Genomic DNA, 20,756 nt, shown 5'->3' on the forward strand with positions numbered 1-20,756 from the left:
ATATGAACATTATAACGTATAATTGCCACACATGAAGTGATAGTAAATTAATATTATTATGCAAAACTTGCTCCCATGACCACCCCACAAATTTAGGAAAGTTTCAGATAAATACAGGAATAATCACATACATTAAAGTAGATAGTCATATCGCAAAAACGTGAATTTCTACAAACCTTTCATCATGATTGGATTTGATTGACTTTCGAAAACTAGTCTAAGCTTTTCTGAAATCACCTAATTAAACTCATTAATTAATGATAAAATACAAATGACTTTTAGTTCCCGGAAAACTTGTATGTACACCCCCACAAATTCATGGTAATGAAATAACGTTAGAATATAATCTCATGTCACAGCATGTTGTAATTCTCATTCAATATATTCTCACAGAGTATATGAATATAATAATTCACTTGAAAAATAATATTAATCAACATAATTAATTGGCATAAACTAATTAAAAAGTGGTAATTGTCACATCCCAACCCTCAGCTCCAACTATATTGTCCGCTTTGGCATTCCCTGCCCGTAGACAGAGCTACCGCACGGTTTTGTTTCTGTGGACCGGTACTCAGCCGTAGCCAGCGCCTGCTCTCCCCTCAGGGAGTCCACAAAAGGCCTAGTTGAAACTTAAGGTTGGCAATGGATATATAAGGCCCAAAGACCACGCCCTCACGAGCGATGTGGGATACTACAATCCACCCCCCTTAGGGAGCCCGACGTCCTCGTCGGCACACCACGACCGTGAGTCTGGCTCTGATACCAAATTGTCACATCCCAACCCTCAGCTCCAACTATATTGTCCGCTTTGGCATTCCCTGCCCGTAGACAGAGCTACCGCACGGTTTTGTTTCTGTGGACCGGTACTCAGCCGTAGCCAGCGCCTGCTCTCCCCTCAGGGAGTCCACAAAAGGCCTAGTTGAAACTTAAGGTTGGCAATGGATATATAAGGCCCAAAGACCACGCCCTCACGAGCGATGTGGGATACTACAGTAATCACCACATTAAAGCTATTTAACCAAAATGGAGACAACCCCATAATTTCTAATTATATTTTATTCAGTATGAAATTCGTAGGTCCATTGAGTTCTCTTGACAAATGTTGAATAATTATCATCTTAATCAAATAAGAAAAACTCTATCAATAAAAAATAACATGCATGTAATCCCCACATTTAAGATATTTAACCAAGATATTAAATCAAATGGTCATTTTGACATTTTTGTATAAGTAAGTTACACATATATACACTACAAGCCAACTACAATTATTTAAAGAAACAGCCAATAAATTAGTAATAGACAAACAAAACGCGATGCATTAGAGCATGCAAAACCAGAATAAAAAAAAAAAAAAAAAAAAAAAACCAAATGAGAGTGAATGTGAAATATCAAAACTACAAACCATAAATACAAAACGACCAAGTTTTGCATTTCTACAATCATGAGCAAATTCAAAATGTGAGTGAAATATTGATCGAAATAACATCACCTGCTAAGACTAGGATACAAATGCTTGACTTTAATTTCATAAACCTGTAATAAAATTCTTGTGGCCATACCAATTTTCAATGTACAGACTTACTGGTTAATTTCACTTAATTCACAACTTAATGTCAATAAAACGAGATAATACAAATATGTTATTGTTATACATTAGATCCTGCTTAACGAAACTTAAATGGATATTCAAACATATACAACACATGTTATATATATAACAACAATTCACTAGTTATCTTTGTAAAATTCATTCGTCCTAATAGTGAGTCAATTAGTATAATCTATGTTGCATGCAGAAACTATCATCGATCTTCTAGTCTAGATCTTACTAGAGTATTGACTGACATTTCGATCCTCGGAATGCACGCAAACTAGAATTTCATAATTTTTGCACACATTAAACCAAGAAAGAATGTACTTCCCTTTTGTAGTATTTTCTCCTAATAACTTTGGTCCGTAAGATTATGTACTTCATTTGTAACTTTTTGCCGATCACTATGTCCATAACCTTTTGAATGCAGTAGCAAGTAACATCCACAACATCTGCTTTTAAGATTGTTGTAAATATTGGCAATTCGGATGTTACTTCTCCTACAACAAATCATATAAAATTAATATTAGGATATCACAATTTTATCACCACAATTTTATTAAATAAAATAAAATAAACCAAATAAGATAAAATACTTATCTTTTGTAGTTGTAGAACACTCTTCGTCAATCCTTCATTAGAACAAGATTTTAGGTTGAGGCGTGTAGTCACTGTTCTTTAAAAGTAGATTTCGCCCCTTTAAGACAATGTCCCAGTGTAGCAGGTTATGACGACTTACTCTCCATGATACAACAACTTATGATCCTTATAAGCGTACACTCGCAATAATTAGATCGAATGAACAACTCGATTCTTTCCTTTAACATATAAAAGGTGGAAATTATAATAGCATTTGAGATAATACAAGAGATTAGGAGAGGAGAAGATGGTGGGATTGTTTTTAACTAGGTGGGATTTGTCCGGTGAAGGAAAGAGATGATTACTCCACAAAAATTCACCTTTGCCTCAAAGAGAGGATGATATTATATATAGGACAAATAGGCTATACATGAAGGTCATTTAACAAGGTCTAGGACGTTGGCCATTATAGCCACAACGATTATAAATTAGTTAATGCTTCAGTTTTTAGTTTTACAAATAAAAAACTGAAATAAAGAATTTAAAACAAATTGAATAATATTAAAGTTACTAATGAAGAGTTGTATTTTAAAATACCCAGTCAAAAATTCCAACATCAACAACTTAGAATGCCTAATGCCAAACATCACCCGCCAAGGCTTGCTGAGTATCACTTACAAGGCCCGTCGAATTGAGCATCACATGTCAAATTTTTATTTGTCGAACTCCAGGTCAATGTATATTTCGGGGTAATTTCTCAGTGTAACGACCCCAACAAAACGAATGGACAAATTGTTAAAGTCCCACATCAGTGTGGATAAAAGGAAACCATGGGTTTAAACATGATTACCCCACTCTAATTAATACTAAAGCATTTTGTGGTAAAACTTCACACCTGACGGATTGGGCATATGGTAAAGTTGAGGACAGTATCGATGGATTTAGAGTGGGGCCCCCTAGGCCCGTTGATCTAAAAAATATTTCAACATGGCATCAAAGCCCACGGTTACGGGCCCATGTAAGCCAAAGGCTGGTCACAAGGAAGTGTGGACTTGGAAACAAGCTTTGACTCTTAACATAGAGTCGGCCTCTAAGTTCTAAGAGTCACTTCATTAAAAAAAGATTGAAAACAAGTTTGGACTCCATTGGAGTCAACATCTGAGTTTCAATTGCCGATGAGTGAATCTCCACGTGTGAACCACGAGTCGAACTTTGAGTTTTAATCACACCTAATAGATGGGTATGTGGTAAAATTGAGGAAAGTATCGGTGTCGTTAGAGTGAGGCTCCTTCTTGTAATCTTGCTCCCCCTTGTAATTTACATCATTTGTGTTGAAATATTTTTGGGTAAATTACACAAAACTACTTCAACTATAGGTCAAACGACATTATCATATCTCATATTTTAAAAGTGATAATGTCATACCTCATCTTACGAATTTGTGCCAATGTCAGACATCTGTTAGTTTTTCTGTTAATTTCTCTGTTAAATGCTGATATGACCAGAGACGGGACCCACTCACCAATCCAACTAGATTAAAAAATAATAAAATATTTTTTTAATAATTAAATATTCAAAAATTAAAAAAATTAAAAATTAAAAAACTAAACAAATAAAAAAATGCCTAGGGATGCGGGTCTTCCTTTCTTCCACCCGCACCAACCCTTCTCTCTTTCTTCTCTTTATCTTCTCCCGCATCTCTCTCCCACTCTAACTCCCTCTTCTCTCTGCAACCATTGGCGCCGAGGCCAGCGTCCACCAACTCGCCATCTTTCTCCTTCCTACGGGGTCCCAAGCGTAATCGTGCATGAGCTGGCGCAAGGAGGCGGTGAGGTTAGAAGTCCGGGGTGGCAACAACGGGTCGCGGCGAAATGTGGGGAGGGAATTAAGGGTTTGGGTGTGTAGGAGGGGAAGGGAATCTGGGTGTGGGTTTGGTTTTGTTTTTTTTTTTTGGGTATGTGATCTAGGTGTGGGCTTGGTTTTTTTTTGTTTCTTCAATGAGGTGGTGAAGATGGAGGAAGAGAGGCAGCGGTGGGGTGGTGAAGGAAGGTTGGGTATGGAGGGACTAAGGGAGGGATGGGTCGGGTTAGGATGTGGTGGTGAGGGAAGAACGAGTGCCAGTAGGGAGAGGGACGGAGGAGGGAGACCGCATTGTAGAGAGAGGAGAGAGAAAAGAGAGAGAGGGTGGTGGAGGAAGGTTGGGGGGACGGGGAATGGTTTGGTGGTTGTTGAAGAGAAGAAGAAAATGGGTTGGTGCGGGTGGAGGCAAGGGAAGGCCGGATCCCTTAGGCAATTTTTTATTATTTTTTTTAGTTTTATAATTTATAATTTTTTTTAAAATTTTAATATTTAATTATTAAAAATATATTTAATTATTTTTTAATCCAGTTGTATTAGTGAGTAGAGTTCATTTCTAACCATGTCAACATTTAACAGAAAAATTGATGAAGGCTTAACATTGACATAAATTCGTAAAATAAGGTATAATATTGTTACTTTTACAAAATAAGGTACGAAAATATCGTCAGAACAATAATTGAGATAGTGTTTTATCATTTACCCAATATTTTTTAGATCGACGGGCAAACTCTCCCTCCTCCTGGATTGCAAGAGCAATGCACTGGAGCGCGCCTTCAGGTATGACAAGATCTCCCTCCTCCACACCTGGACCTTGTATTTGCAGTTGCAGAGTGGTAAGTCCAAACTCCTAAGCTCCTGGATTGGATTAAATTGGTGGGTTGTAGAAGAAATATAGGTATTCTAGACAGGAAATTGAGGAGGAATCGAAGACGACGATGATGATTCAGCTGCAATCCCAAGTTTCATCATCATTTTGGCCAATCAGCCCAATCCCGATTGAGGCTCCGAAAGGCCGGATGTCTGTCTTGAATGTGCGATCAGGAGGACGTCGAGGAGGAATACGATGTGAGGCGATGGCGGCGGGAACGGGAACGGGAATGGGGCCTTACACGGGGAGAGACCCAAATGTGAAGAAGGCGGAATGGCTAAGGCAGAAAGCCCCCCAGGGACACAAGTACGAGGAGGTCAAGGAGTCCTTGTCCCGTCTGAATCTCAAGACGGTGTGCGAGGAGGCCCAGTGCCCTAACATCGGCGAGTGTTGGAATGGAGGTGGCGATGGCATTTCCACTGCCACCATCATGCTCCTCGGCGACACCTGCACCCGCGGCTGTCGCTTCTGTGCCGTCAAGACCAGCCGGACCCCTCCACCTCCAGATCCCATGGAGCCTCTTCACACTGCCACCGCCGTTGCCAGCTGGGGCGTCGATTATATTGTTTTAACCAGTGTCGACCGCGATGACCTGCCCGACGGTGGAAGCGGACATTTTGCTCGCACCGTCCAAACCCTCAAGGTTAATTGGTTGCTAACTAATCAGCTTGCTTGCTTCAATTTCTCTACTTTGATTGATTGAATGCATTATATCATGTCTGATGACCTAGCTTTTAACATAACATAAAGACTCTGAGACGAGCATAGAGCATTGCAAAATCGGCAACTTCTTTCTTACATAATAATAAATTAACAATAATCCTTTCTTACATTCATCAATACAATACAACAATACAATGTTTTACGCACTCATTTCACTCTGCAGACTCTCAAGCCTGACATCATGGTTGAGTGTTTAACTTCGGACTTTCGCGGTGACTTGACGGCTGTACACACTCTGCTTTACTCTGGACTTGATGTTTTTGCACACAACATTGAGACCGTCAAACGCCTCCAGCGAATTGTCAGAGACCCTCGCGCTGGGTAAGCTAGCTGCACTCCAATCCAAAGTCTTTCGGTTATGTATTTCGTAAAGAAGTGCATAAGTGGTCCTACCCAGATGATTGCACCATATGACATGCATCAGTTTTTGTACAAACATATTTTTTAAATCATTTACATGCATACCATATTTCTCTCATAAAATCATGTTTGGAAATATGGCCTTGACACATATGTGCTATGCATGCTCCAAGTTTAACATAACATTCAACGATACAATATCCACCTAGGGTTAAACTTTCATGTACTTCAGGTAACAGTATCATAACAAAAGGTTAGTCACACAAATGATAGCTAAAGAGGACCATAACAATACTTGTCCAGGCTTTGTATGTATTTGTCGTATACTAGGAACTGAAGTCAATGGGCTGAAGAAGTTTGTTTAATGTGGTAATGCAGGTATGAGCAAAGCTTATCTGTTCTAAGACATGCAAAACAAAGCAAGAAGGGGATGATAACAAAAACTTCTATAATGTTGGGCCTGGGAGAAACAGACGATGAGCTGAAGGAAGCCATGGCTGATTTAAGGGCTATAGATGTTGATATATTGACACTTGGACAATATTTACAGGTTGGTTAAAGATCATAGCTTTCATGTATTTAGCTTTGATTACTTTCATGCAAGTACATTGGAACTTACAGACTGTAAGGCTGGTGTCGTTTTAGGCAATCATGAAATGAGACTAAGTTATATCCCAGTAGAATTTTTGACAGTCTAATTCTTGTTATATGCTTGAAGAATGGCTGTAATCTGGCCCATGGTAGTTTTTATTTTCCATAAGCAATCCTCTTTTACTGTTTCTGAGGCAATCATGAAATGAGACTAAGTTATATCCCAGTAGAATTTTGTGATAAAGATTATGATTTTAAGTTATTTTAAGTTGCTTAAAATTGTTGCAGCCAACTCCATTACATTTGACTGTAAAAGAATATGTTGCCCCTGAGAAATTCGTTTTCTGGAAGGAATATGGGGAGTCTATCGGATTTCGTTATGTAGCCAGTGGGCCCTTGGTAAGATGTTCATTAACGTCAGTTTTATAGATGTTGTGGATTATCTTTCTTTGCTATTCTTGTTTGAATGCAGATACCTAGTTTACCATTCTTGGTGAAAAAATCTTTGCATCTATTAATTTTTCAGGTCCGGTCCTCGTATAGGGCAGGGGAACTGTTTGTTAAAACAATGGTCAGGGAAATGGCTTACAGCTCTATTGGCGTACCTCAGTAACTTATGGACTTCAATACTGATGGCTACCAAAACGACAATAAGTTGGTGCCTGCATGAACAGCTAAAAATGGGGAAAAGTTATGATTGCAATGAGCGGATGGCCATACATTTTTAGAGGGTCTGAATTTCCTAGTCTGCTATATATATACAAATTTTGGTTCAATTGAGAATGTTGATGTGCCACAATCATTTGTTTGTTAAACGTAGTGGGAGATAAGAACACATGTTGGAGTCGGAATCAGGATTTTCGCATATTTCTATTAACATTTCAATTCAAATTAGGAGAGGAAAGAGAGTTACTTTGATTGTAATTTCAATTGGATGGGCGGCATGGTAGCTGCTGTGGTGAACATTTGCTTGCGTTTGCAGTTGCTTTTTGCTTAGTATTCAATTGAGATTTTGAGGTATTTTAATTCTTTTAATGAATCTTTGGGTATTCAATTAGAAATTTAAGAGCTTGTTTGGTATCCTACTTGAGAGCAACTCCACCCCTAAAGACTTTGCGTCAGCACCCAGCCCATTTATCCACTTAATTGAACAGTAATAGACCCAATGAACAGTAATAGGCCAAAGCATCTCCATCCCAAAAAAAATGTGCTGGCATCCAGTCTAAAAATGCGCTGGCATAAACGATCTCCACCCCTACAAAATGCGCTGGCACCCAGTCCATTTAAAATATTAAATAATTTTTTTATAAAATAATAAATAAAAAAATAGTTTTAATTTCGGATAGGATTTTTAACCAATCTCGTCACGCCACGTGTCATTATCCGAACGTTCTATTTTTTGAATAGATTTCCGCTAAGATTTTCAACCAATCCCGACAACCCACGTGTCACTTCCTGTTTACAATAATTTAGGCAAGATTTCGATAAGATTTTTAACCAATCTCATCACGCCACGTGTCATTATCCGAACGTATTTATAGAAAATATTCAAATGTAGAAAGTGTAGAAAGTGTAGAAAATATTGAAATGTGGTGTAAGGTTGAAGATGAGGGTTAGGTATTTATAGAATTTTTTTTTTTAATTTTTTAAAATTTTTCTGTATTTTTAAAAAAAATTTCACAATTTTTAATTAATTTTAATGTTGTAATTAATCTGGACCGTTGGATTTGAAAAATAATCAAATCCAACAGCCAACCAGCTGCCACGTGGCCAACGGTCAAATTTCTGACCGTTGGGCCTTTTTTTTTTCTTTTTTAATTTTTGGTGAAAAAAACGTGGACCGTTGATCTGTGATCGGACGATCCAATTTAAAAGTCAAATTTAAATTTTTTTTACCGTTGGAAATCCAACGGCCTACAAAAACTAGCCGTTGGAAATCCAACGACTCTGAGGAGGGCCACGTAGCCCTCAGCCGGTCGAACGCAAGTTGCCCTGCACGTGGGCCCCACCGCCTGCAATGGCTGTCGGCTACTCGCGCACAGTCGCGCGTGTTGTGCACGCGCCAGCCTTTTGGACCGGCTTCTGGGTTTGTCCGAAATGGGCTGGGCTGCTGCCTGGCTTGGGATGGGCTGGGCTGCTGCCTGGCTTGGGCTGGGTGCCAGCCTGTTTTGCGGGCTGGAGGTGATGGACAGGGTGCCATGCTATTTTTTTCACTTGGTGCCGGTCCAAATGGCTTGGGCTGGAACTGCTCTGAGTTCAACTTTTTTAACTGAAAAACATTTTTTGAGTTTTAGGCGTTTAATTCTTGTTCGGTAGGACTCTTTTTAAAAATTGGATTCAAAACTAACATAAAAACATAGGCTATTTCTTAAAAACACTAAATTGAGTTTTTAGAGTTTTTTCTGCTTTCTACTCAACATCTTTTTTTTGCTCTCCCTTGACCCTTTTTTTTTTAGGAGATTTAATAAAACATTCCTGATACTGTTTATTTTAAAAAAAAAATCACGTTTATACTTTTTCCTGTTACTATTTACTGTACTTTAAAAAGGATTATTACAAGAAAAGTTTTTTTGAACTTTTGTTAGTTTCCTTTTTTTTTTCTTCTCCCTACCCTCTGTTTCCTCTCTCCCCACGTCACATCCAGTCTTCTCTCTCTTCTCAACCTTTGTCTCATCACCCTTTTTTTCTTCTCACTCCTCACCATGGTGCATTTTTCATCCCTTCTTATTTTGTGCAATCACGGTTAAGTCACGTCAATATTTTATATTGATTTTTTTATAAAGATAATAAGACAAAAAATAATAGAAATATAAAATATTAATGTGATTTAACTGTGATCACGCAAATAAAAAGGGATGAGAAATGCATCCAAATAGGAGGGCATACAATCTGCCTTCTCTCCCTCTCCTCTTCACTCTCTCCTTGTCCTTCTCTCTCCTCGCCAACCATTTCCTCTCTCATTTTTCCCAATTCTCTCTCTCCTCCAGTTTTTGCTCAAGTAGTTTGAATTCAAACTAAAAAATTTTATTTTTAAAAACTCAACCAAACAGATTTTTGAAATTTTAAGATTTAAAAGAAAACTGTTTTTAAGTGATGTTATTTGAAAATTATTTTTAGGAACAATCAAAGTTTTTTTGGTAGGATACCAAACGGACCCTAAGTGATTATTTGAAATTCAATGTGTATTCAATCAGGATTTTAAGATAGTTTATTAAAATTCTTATAAATTTAGGTGTATTTAATTAAGATTTTAAAGAAGTTTATAACATTCTAGGTGTATTCAATTAGAATTTGATTTTAAAGAATTTGAAAAAGTTTAGGAATTAAGAGGGTGTATTCAATTGGGAATTTGAGAGATTTTAATGAATTTATAAGTCCATGGATTTTTATGGAGTCTAACTGATTTGTAAAGATTTCATGTAAATTTTTTATTCAATTCTCTCGAAATCGCATTGGGATATGTGAGATTTGTGAATGCTTAAAATACACTATAAAATATCTTCAATTTCTTCTAATTCCTCAACTTCTCCAAATTCTTTAAATTCAAATTATAATTGAATATATATGGAACGTTATAAATTTCTTTAAAATTCTAATTGAATACAACCGGATTTCTAAGGATTTCAATAAACTATCTTAAGGAGGGTGTATTCAATTGGAATTCTGAAGAATTTTAATTCTTTTAATGAATATATGGGTATTCAATCAGGAATTTAAGTGATTATCTGAAATTCAATGTGTATTCAATCAGGAATTTAAGTGATTATCTGAAATTTAATAAGTATTCAATCAGGATTTTAAGATAGTTCGTTAAAATCGTTAGAAATTCGGGTGTATTCAATTAAGATTTTAAAGAATTTTATAACAATCCATGTATATTCAAATAGAATTTGATTTTAAAGAATTTGACAAAGTTGAGGAATTTGAGAGATTTTGTACTGAATTTTAAGTATCCACAAATCTCACATTTTCGCAAGAGATTTTGAGGGAATTGAATCAAAATTTTATATGAAATCTCTACAAATCAATTAGACTCCATAAAAATCTATGGATTTATAAATCCTTTAAAATCTCTCAAATTCCCAATTGAATACACCTCCTTAAAATCCTGATTGAATACACATTGATTTTTTGTGAATCACTTAAAATTTTGATTGGATACCTCTTGATTCATTAAAAGAATAAAAATTCCTCAAAATCTCAATTGAAAACACCCCTAAAGGGAATTGGAGAGATTTCGTAGTGTATTTTAAGCATTCACAAATCTTAACTCTTCCCAAGAGATTTCAAGAGAATTGAATCAAAATTTTACATGCAATCTCTACAAATCAATTAAACTCCATAAAAATTCATGAATTTATAAATCTACTAAAATTTCTCAAATTCCCAATTTAATACACCCTAAAAATGGATAATACTAAATGAATGAGAGGTTTTTGGGCCAAGAGTAATCTTACGTTTACAATCTCTCTAATAGATGTGTGACTCACCAAAATATATAGGTCTCATCTCTAATAAAAAGATGATACAAAAAGATGGTAAGAATAATGTTTTATTAGGCCAATGCTCTCCTTGTTATTTTCTCAAAAATGTTCAATTGAGTCTCTTATTTTCTTCGGATGAGTTTGTATTTATGGAATAAGATTATTTCCTCTCCTAATCCCCTCATCTCTTCTCTCACTTTCATTTTTGTCTTTCTTTCTCTATGAAAAAGTTGAGGTTTTTTAGTCAAAATGGTCCCTCGGATTCGCATAATTCATTACTTTGTTCCCTGAGATTTGAAATCAATATAAGTGGTCTCTGAAGTTGTCCACCATGGTCATTCCGTGAATAGTTATGTTAAATAAAGATTAAAATGATAAAACTATTCTCAAGTGTAATAAACAATATGCCAAAATGATTTAACAAAAATTGAGGATATTTTTGTCATTTTATTCTTATTTAATGAAATTTTTTCATGAAATGACCAAAATGATTGATGTGGACATTCGATTTCAAATTTCATGACCAAAATAAAAAGTTATGCAAATTTCAGAAACTATTTTGGATAAAAAGCTAAGAAATAAAAAATATTAACGTTGTTTAATCGTGACTATTCAAAAAGAAAGAGAGAAAGAAATAAGAGGAATTACCATTCAAAAATGAGAAGAGAAAAAAATGAGAGGAATTAGAAGGAGAGAAAATTATCCTCCTATCCTATGTAAAGAGAGAACAGTTGGTCGAGGGTAGTCGGTTCTCAAATTCCCATCAGCGTCCAGTCCAGTGGGGTCCACCGGTTTCAAAGTTGCCCACCGTTTACATTACTCTTACACGTCCGGTCTAGTCGCTAGTGCCTAAGCCCACAGTTTACTTTACTCTTTCACCAAAAGACAGACAGTTTCCGCAACTGCTCACTCGGATTTGTGATTGCCTCCTCTCCTCTCCTTTGCTGTTCCCTCCTCCTCCGTACTACTACTGCTACTGTGACACCAGCTGCCCCCGCCACCACGAGCAAGGCTTGGTAACTAAGTTGGTAACCTTGCTACTTCTTCTTTGTTTTTTTTTGTTTTTTTATTTTTACGAATTTGAAGGTAGAAATCCGAGATAGAAGGGCTTCCTTTGTTTTGTTTGTGTGCTGCTAATTGCTAATCAATCTCAGCTCAGAATCGACTTGAAATCGAATCGGAAGATAAAATCATCATCATCATCGTCATCGATCCAAGATCTATCTATCTTATCTAGCCGAGAAAAGAAGAGAAGAAAGTCAATCAAATTCATATTTCAAAGCATGGCCAACATAGACATAGAAGGAATACTCAAGCAGCTCCCCAACGACGGCCGCATCCCCAAGACCAAGATCGTTTGCACCCTGGGCCCTTCTTCCCGCTCCGTCCCAATGGTCGAGAAGCTTCTAAGGGCTGGCATGAACGTCGCCCGCTTCAACTTCTCTCACGGCACCCACGACTACCACCAGGAGACCCTCGACAATCTCCGCACTGCCATGCACAACACTCAGATCCTCTGCGCCGTCATGCTCGATACAAAGGTCCCTATCTATCTCTCTATTTCCTAATTAATTTCTCGATTTCACTTTCCTATACATACATACTTCTGCAGCTACATATGTATACCCTCACTTGTGTAATTTTCATCCTACTCTTGTTTTTGTTTTCCTGCTTTGCTTTCTGGTGAACTACTGGAATGAATGAAGGAATAAATAAATAAATAGCTTTGTTTAATTGTCTCTCTGTGTTATTCACCATTAGTCTTCATTATCCGCTTCTTAGTTATTATCCAATTCGACTCTTGTGTTTGTCCTATTATTATCCATATATGATACCTTTTTCCTACTCTACTCTACTCTACTCCAATGGAATGGATACATGAATATGAATATTTATCACATGGGCCTCTATGCCCCACACATGGTTTTAAGGGTTGTATATCTTCCAGTTCCTTACTCTAGAATTTAGCTTCTGAGCCTCTACCAATATCGTTTGGCTGATTCATGTGGTTCACTATTCACATCCTCTTGAGATAAGTGGTCTATGTCAGTAAACGGTTGAAAGTTGTTTTATTTCTGTCCCATGTTCCTGAGAGAAACAACACTGGGTAGGCTTGGTCACTATTACAACAGAAAGAATTGCTACAAGATTAAGTTCGCGCCTCTACTAAAATATATGTAACTGTTAGAAAGCAAACTACTACATTATGGTATCGGAGCATTAGATCCCATGTTCAATTTCTTGCAATCACAACCCTCTCAATCTTAAGTTGAATCCACATGCTGGTTCTACCGGTGGAAAGAGCCTACATATGACAGCAAGTGTTAGAAACTTAGAATATAAAAAAATTGTTAATCCACATTCTAACAAACTCTAACAACAATTAAAGATGGTCTGGTCTACAATAATGTTCCACTTTCCACATTTTGAAACTGAACACTTGTTACTTCCACTTTTTGTAGGGGCCTGAGATTCGGACTGGATTCCTCAAGGGTGGAAAACCCATACAACTTAAGGAAGGGCAGGAAATTACTATTACTACTGATTACAGCATCAAGGGGGATGAAGAGATGATTTCCATGAGCTACAAGAAGCTGGCTGTGGATTTGAAGCCGAGAAATACCATTTTATGTGCAGACGGCACCATTACTCTCACTGTATTATCTTGTAATCCAGCAGCTGGTACAGTTAGGTGCTGCTGTGAGAACACTGCAATGCTGGGTGAAAGAAAAAATGTCAATCTTCCTGGTATTGTGGTGGATCTTCCCACACTGACGGAGAAGGATAAGGAAGATATTCTGGAATGGGGCGTGCCCAACAAGATTGATATGATTGCTCTTTCATTTGTACGCAAGGGATCAGATCTTGTTAATGTCCGTAAAGTTCTTGGACCTCATGCAAAGACCATACAATTGATGTCAAAGGTATGACCAGTAACCTCGCTTTTAATGTTCGATTGTCCCAGCATTGAAGTCAGAAGATGATCCGTAGCTTTACTTTTTGGGTTTGTATGTCTGATTGTTTTTTTCATTAATTAACCAGTTAAGTTTGCTGTGGTTTCTATAGGTTGAGAACCAGGAGGGAGTTATCAACTTTGATGAGATATTGCGAGAGACAGATTCATTCATGGTTGCCCGTGGTGATCTTGGAATGGAAATCCCAGTTGAGAAAATTTTTCTGGCACAAAAGATGATGATATATAAGTGTAATCTTGTGGGCAAGCCCGTGGTCACTGCCACTCAGATGCTTGAATCCATGATCAAGTCTCCACGGCCAACCCGTGCTGAAGCCACTGATGTAGCTAATGCTGTCCTTGATGGCACTGATTGTGTCATGCTTAGTGGTGAGAGTGCAGCTGGGTCCTATCCAGAACTCGCCGTGAAAATCATGGCTCGTATATGTATTGAGGCAGAATCTTCCCTTGATTACAGGGCAATCTTTAAGGAGATGATAAAGTCGACGCCCCTTCCAATGAGCCCTTTGGAGAGTCTTGCATCCTCTGCTGTCAGAACAGCCAATAAGGCCAGAGCCAAACTCATTGTTGTGTTGACACGAGGTGGGAGCACAGCCAAATTGGTGGCGAAGTACCGGCCAGCTGTTCCTATCCTGTCAGTGGTGGTTCCAGTTCTGACCACAGACTCCTTTGATTGGACCTGCAGTGATGAGACTCCGGCAAGACATAGCCTGATCTACAGGGGGTTGATTCCTCTATTGGCTGAAGGGTCTGCCAAAGCTACCGATGCAGAATCCACAGAGGTGATCCTGGAAGCTGCTCTGAAGTCAGCAACAGAGAGGGGATTGTGCACGCCTGGGGATGCTGTGGTGGCACTTCATCGCATTGGAGTCGCCTCTGTTATTAAGATCTGTGTGGTAAAATAAAACTGAGGTTTGCAGAGTACCAACATTTGCACGGTAAAGCAATGTAGCTGAGATGGACTAAATGGGTTTTGGTTTCTAGCCCCTTATTATGTTTTAGCGATCACAGCACTGAAAAGTGTAGTAGTTACCTTTCTTTTCTGAAGCTATGTGAGAGGGCATGGTACCTCTAGATTTTTATTGCTTTATGCTGCACAAGCTATGAGCTATTATGGGAGTATGCTTGATTTTTCCCGGGTGTAGAAATAAGGCTCGGGGGACTATTACCGCTATGTTTGGACGAGAGACTTTTAAAATACCAAAGAAGTTCAGTCTCAAACCAGTTTTGAAAACTGGACTACGAGAACACTAAAAAAAAAATGGGATTTGGAATGACACATTTCCAGGAGTCATTTCAAAGTTTACCCCAATGGTGCATTCCTAACAAATTTACCCCAAGTTCCATGGAACATTTAAAGTCCCTCGCCCTAGTGCGCTGCTGTAGTTTTTCTGGTTGTGGCTGGTCTTGATCATGTTAGGGGTTGGGCCTGTTGGCACATTCTCTGCTGAATAGTATGTGGTTGGACCTTGCATTTTTTTTTTTTTTTTTTTTTTTTTGGAAGGAGGTTGGACCTTGCATATTAAGCTAGAGAGATTCTCTTTAAAGCCGAAGACAAAGCCTAAGACAATGGTGATGATGTGCAAATAAATAAATTAATACAATCGATTGAAAAGTAGATTCCCTCTAAAGCCAAAGCTAGCTACCCCTAGTGCGCAGTGCGGTCGTAAAGCTCAAAACAGCAGTAGGCCCACTTCCCACGCACCAAGCATTCATGCAAAGAGACAAAAAACAACCTACCTGCCCTGCGCCTCTTCTCTGTTGCTCTCACCCTCTTCTCGCACTCACCCCAATCCAAGTGCCTTATTCAAGAACCTTTCGCATGCAAATGCAACGCCAACAAGAATCGATGAGTCCGGAGCCATTGTAGCGAAGGCAGATAGGCTCATAGCCAGGAGAGCCATTGTGACCAGACCACAATATAGAACAACTTACACGTGTAAGGTTTATTGTTACATCATTACATCAGAAAGCTACAATGACCATAAACCATTTATTGATCACACCACGAGTGAGAAGGAAGGCGACATAAGATTGGAGCTCAGATAGCCAAGGGTGGTGTCAATTGCTAATTTCGAGGAATACAGCTAGCTAAGAGAAGGCCCTTGTCAGTTGGTCAGGAATCGGGACTCAACGCATCGCGCATCGCATGAAAAACATGTGAGTGTCAGAGTGTGTAATTCCATTTCATTTGTGTCTATTTATTCAACCTACGTTCACTTTCAGCAGGCCACTTTCCTCTTCTCGTCGTTAAAAGTTATACATTGTACGGTGATCGTAATAATCCTTTCTTCCCAAAGATTTTTAATTTATTATTCCATTTTTCCAAATATTAATTGAATATTTGAAGATTCAGACTACACTTTCAATAATGTAATTAAATATTTTATATGTCCCCAATCCAATCTAATCTAGAAAATATTTTTATTTATTTATTTATTTACTTACTATTTGGTATTAGAAAATCTTTTTTATGTCGCTAATTTAGAGGGTTTCACTATTTGTCCTTATTGGCTAGTTACCAGTTACGCGAACTTTCTTTATATGGCGGGATTCTTGACAAAAATTAAGGTGAAAATATTTACCGTAACGAAAACACCACACAACGGTGGAATTCTTATCTTATCATACTCTTTAATATAGTTATTTTCTTCGGTTTTTTAAGTCTAAAATACGGGATTGTAGTGTAAAACAATTTAAAGTTCATATCTCCTTTTATCTCTCCAACGGAATTTGATCCTCTCTTTTTAATTTCCTCTTTTTTGTTTTGTGGATATAGAGCATTCTTATCCTAAGATAAAGAGAGAATCAGAGGAATCTGGTCAAGTGAGTCAACATTAGAGGGGAGTGAGTGGTAGAGTAAGAGACAGTAAGGAAGGAGAAGCAGCAGCAGCGGCAGCCAATATGGGGAAGAAGGATGGTGGTGATTGTGATCATGGTACAATAGTGATGATTGTGATGTTGTTGATAATGGCAATGGGTTTGTCGTTTGCTTCTTCAGCTTCAGCTGCGGCAGCTTCTTCGCAACTCAGACGAAATCTGCTTGCCAACGGACTTGGACTCACTCCTCCCATGGGGTAGAATTTTACTCATTTACAAACTATATAAAATTAATATTTTTGCCTCCTTTGATCGATGGTCAGCCACAGCCAGTCAGATCAGATTCTAAGATATATATATATATATATATATATATATATATATATTTCAGCAAACTTACGAAATGGGAAGCAATTTATTTTCCTTCTGCTGTTTTTACGCACTTGGAGTGTTATATATATCAACAAGAGGCCGTTTGCGTTTAAATCCTAATATTATATATATCAACATGTGCCACAACCCACAACTACAATTTTATTCAAATACTTGCAAGCTTGTGGGATTAAGATTAAATGATTAATGATGTTTTCTTTGCTTGCTTAATTAGGTGGAATAGTTGGAATCACTTCAACTGCAAAATCGATGAGAAAATCATCAAAGCAACCGGTAACTCCAGCAACTTAACTCTTGCCTACTGATCAAAGCCATGTTTTGTTTCCAAAGCTTGCTTAATTTCTCTGGTTGGTTTGACAGCTGATGCACTGGTTTCCACTGGTCTCTCTAAACTTGGATATACCTATGTTAACATAGGTATCCTTCTTCTCTCTTTTTTTGTTTTTTGGGTAGCTTGGTACTTTCCAATTTTAATAAAAGCTGATGCTCTCTATATCTATAGATGATTGCTGGGCCGAAATTGCTCGTGATCACAAGGTATTTGTTTCTATTTTTCATCACAAACAAGCTCGGCTGTAAAAGTACTGAACATGCATAAAATTTCATACGCAGCGCAATCTAGTGCCCAAGAAATCAACATTTCCATCAGGCATTAAAGCTCTTGCGGATTATGTTCACAGCAAGGGTCTTAAGCTAGGAATTTACTCAGATGCAGGGTAACACATCTAACTCTCATATACCCCATCCCATTACAGATATATGCTACATGTAGAGCTGTTCTTGAATGTTGATATATACTTAAAGTACAACTAAACAAATAGTACATTCGCTTATACTTTGCAGGTACTTCACTTGCAGCAAAACCATGCCTGGTTCACTTGGCCACGAAGAGCAAGATGCCAAAACATTTGCTGCTTGGGTACGATATATATGTTGGAATCACTTCACTCAATCAAAAGGACTCATAACATCTCCAATGATGATGATATGTTGTCACAGAATCTTGAAATGCTCATGCACTTTCTTTGCAGGGAATTGATTATTTGAAGTATGATAACTGTAATAATGATGACTCCAAGCCAACTGTTAGGTAAAATACCTAGAATAGCTATGATGATACCGCACAAAGTACTTTCCTGCCTGCACTTAATTTTCCCGGGATAAGGTCTCCATATGACAAATACCTTTCTACAAATATTTCAACTCCTCTTGTAGGTACCCTGTAATGACCCGAGCTCTGATGAAATCAGGTCGTCCCATATTCTTTTCGCTTTGTGAATGGTAATGGTCCTGTTTGCTTAAACTCAAAAACCATGTATCGTGTTTTTCTTAGTAATAGGCCTAAGTTTTTAATTTTGCTTTCTATTTCGTTTTTTAGGGGAGATTTGCACCCTGCTCAATGGGGTGCTAAAGTAGGAAATAGCTGGAGAACTACTAATGACATTTCTGATACATGGGAAAGGTAGAAACATGTATGTGCTTCCGTTGACTCTCAATTTGGTCTCATGTTTTTGGGGTCTCACTCTCACATAATACCTTTTTATTGGCATTTTGCTTGGCAGTATGATCTCTAGAGCTGACATGAATGAAGTTTATGCTGAATTTGCCGGACCTGGTGGCTGGAATGGTGAATATTCTGCTAATGCAACCAACAACCCCGTTTTACATATACTGTCATTTGGGTTGGGCACACTGTTGAGTGTTGATATTTCACTAAGAGGTTAATCTTATTTATCTGCTGAAATTTTGAACAGATCCCGACATGTTAGAAGTGGGGAATGGAGGAATGACAAAAGATGAATATGTAGTCCATTTTAGCGTATGGGCCATTTCTAAGGTACCATAAACTTTGATATGCCAGATGCTCTTCTTTATATGAAATGTGCAATTTTAGGTCATCTGTTTGGTTACACATGAGCTGTGTTGCAGGCTCCCCTTCTTCTTGGCTGCGATGTGAGGAATATCACAAAAGAGAACATGGAGATCATTGCAAATAAAGAGGTTATCTCTGTAAACCAAGGTAAGTACAAGCTTTGGACGGACACTGATTTTTCTTTCCTAGTGAGTGAAGTGAACGATCAAGTTGCACTAATAGCGGAATTTTGATTTTTATGATGGTTAACTGTAACAGATCCACTTGGTGTCCAAGCTAAAAAGGTCAGATCAGAAGGGGATCTGGAGGTAAAAATGAAAATGCCAGCAAATCTCTTGTGATATGTATACATAACGTAAGTATTCTGTCATTGTGTGTGTAACTCTGAAATTTGAATGAACAGATTTGGGCGGGGCCCCTTTCAGGATACAGAGTAGCTCTACTCCTTGTCAACCGAGGCCCTTGGCGAACTGCAGTCACAGCTCACTGGGATGACATTGAGATCCCCACAAACAGTGTTGTTGAAGCAAGAGACCTCTGGGAGGTATACTAATTCTTTGTATTATCAATCATCTGTTTTTTCTCAATTCTTGCTACTTTTGGCAGCTGTGTTGTAATTTATGGGAGATATTTGCTGATACATTGCTTTCTGTCATGCAGCACAAGACATTGAAGGCACGATTTGTCGGAAACTTGACAGCCACTGTGGACTCTCATGCGTGCAAAATGTATGTTTTGAAGCCAGTGTCTTAACCATGTATGAGTTGAGTTCTGTTGAATCAGAATGTTCATGGTGTTGATGAGAGGTCTCTGAGGTCTCTCTCATTAATGTTTGTCGCATTCATGGTTTACAATCTACGAGCTGTTCCTATTTACCATTTGACCAAAACTTGATTTCCAATTAATAACAATCTGGAGGAAGCAAATTAGTTCCTCTTCTCCGCTGATTTTTATGTGTGTGTGTGTGTGTTTGCGTCTTGTGGCGGATGGGCCTCCCCTCAAGGGAATGAGTGAAACTTGTGCAATCTCATCTGTTTCAGTGGTGGTGTGTCTATGACCTACCTGCATGTATGTTAGCTTAGATTCCTCTAATTCAGATTACAACATTTGACACACTTAGTATTGATAAAAAACTTGGCACGGGTTAGCGCTATTAATGGCCATGCGCTTAATCTTGATTCTCATGAGTGATTTTAGAGAACAACCCAATTCTCACAATCGCGGCTCACGAGTACTCTCACTTAGGTGAGTCCTCCAAGAGTACATGTGACCTGTACTCTGCGGGAGATTGCCCGCCTTGGAACTCATTCAGGACAATGTCCTTCCTTAACATCATATATCATCAGCACAAATGTCATAGGGATGCGCATGGGATTTTATTTCAATTCTCCTATTTTAGAGTGTTGGAATATATGTCACACAATATGGATTGTTTCTACCCATCGAACCTTCTTCATGGGATCTCCAATCACAAAGGTTGGATTTCTTCTCTAGGTGACTTCCTTATGGGTTTAAGCCCATCCCCCTCGACAAATCTGGGACTCCATTCCTAGATAGACCTTTGGTCAATTGATCTGCAATGTTCTTTTCCGACTTCACATAGTCTAAAGAAACAACTTCTTTATTTAACAAGC

At 38.1% G+C, this 20,756-nt stretch overlaps 3 protein-coding genes across 12 annotated transcripts; all 3 read left to right on the forward strand.

The window, feature by feature from the left end:
• The first annotated feature begins 4,633 nt into the window (after nt 1-4,633).
• On the forward strand, nt 4,634-7,598 carry LOC137737381 (lipoyl synthase, chloroplastic). 2 transcript variants are annotated; one of them, XM_068476835.2, is made up of 5 exons: nt 4,634-5,547; nt 5,791-5,948; nt 6,366-6,537; nt 6,867-6,977; nt 7,105-7,598. In XM_068476835.2, exons 1-5 carry the CDS (start codon nt 4,972-4,974, stop codon nt 7,189-7,191), a joined length of 1,104 nt encoding a protein of 367 aa, XP_068332936.2. In that variant the 5' UTR covers nt 4,634-4,971; the 3' UTR covers nt 7,192-7,598. The 2 variants fall into 2 exon arrangements, with proteins under 2 accessions (XP_068332936.2, XP_088539240.1); XM_088683114.1 differs by lacking the exon at nt 6,867-6,977 and having other exon boundaries at nt 4,757-5,547.
• A 4,178-nt stretch (nt 7,599-11,776) lies between these two features.
• Nucleotides 11,777-15,169, forward strand: LOC137737269 (pyruvate kinase, cytosolic isozyme). Of its 6 annotated transcripts, none has more exons than XM_068476699.2 (4): nt 11,777-12,090; nt 12,217-12,603; nt 13,525-13,986; nt 14,129-15,169. In XM_068476699.2, exons 2-4 carry the CDS (start codon nt 12,346-12,348, stop codon nt 14,939-14,941), a joined length of 1,533 nt encoding a protein of 510 aa, XP_068332800.2. In that variant the 5' UTR covers nt 11,777-12,090; nt 12,217-12,345; the 3' UTR covers nt 14,942-15,169. The 6 variants fall into 6 exon arrangements, with proteins under 6 accessions (XP_068332800.2, XP_068332804.2, XP_068332802.2 ...); XM_068476703.2 differs by having other exon boundaries at nt 11,865-12,078; XM_068476701.2 differs by having other exon boundaries at nt 11,907-12,090; nt 12,222-12,603.
• Nucleotides 15,170-15,693: 524 nt separating this feature from the next.
• Nucleotides 15,694-20,069, forward strand: LOC137736778 (alpha-galactosidase 1). Of its 4 annotated transcripts, none has more exons than XM_068476044.2 (16): nt 15,694-16,196; nt 16,816-17,113; nt 17,464-17,522; nt 17,610-17,666; nt 17,752-17,786; nt 17,862-17,965; nt 18,093-18,168; nt 18,281-18,339; nt 18,465-18,530; nt 18,628-18,711; nt 18,812-18,876; nt 19,004-19,086; nt 19,179-19,269; nt 19,381-19,430; nt 19,526-19,666; nt 19,783-20,069. In XM_068476044.2, exons 2-16 carry the CDS (start codon nt 16,941-16,943, stop codon nt 19,873-19,875), a joined length of 1,236 nt encoding a protein of 411 aa, XP_068332145.2. In that variant the 5' UTR covers nt 15,694-16,196; nt 16,816-16,940; the 3' UTR covers nt 19,876-20,069. The 4 variants fall into 4 exon arrangements, with proteins under 4 accessions (XP_068332145.2, XP_088538718.1, XP_088538717.1 ...); XM_088682592.1 differs by having other exon boundaries at nt 15,842-16,302; XM_088682591.1 differs by lacking the exon at nt 15,694-16,196 and adding an exon at nt 16,566-16,644.
• The last annotated feature ends 687 nt before the right edge of the window (nt 20,070-20,756 follow it).

Source organism: Pyrus communis, chromosome 13 (assembly GCF_041283825.1).
Source record: "Pyrus communis isolate YQ-2024b chromosome 13, ASM4128382v1, whole genome shotgun sequence".
Taxonomy (NCBI): domain Eukaryota; kingdom Viridiplantae; phylum Streptophyta; class Magnoliopsida; order Rosales; family Rosaceae; genus Pyrus; species Pyrus communis.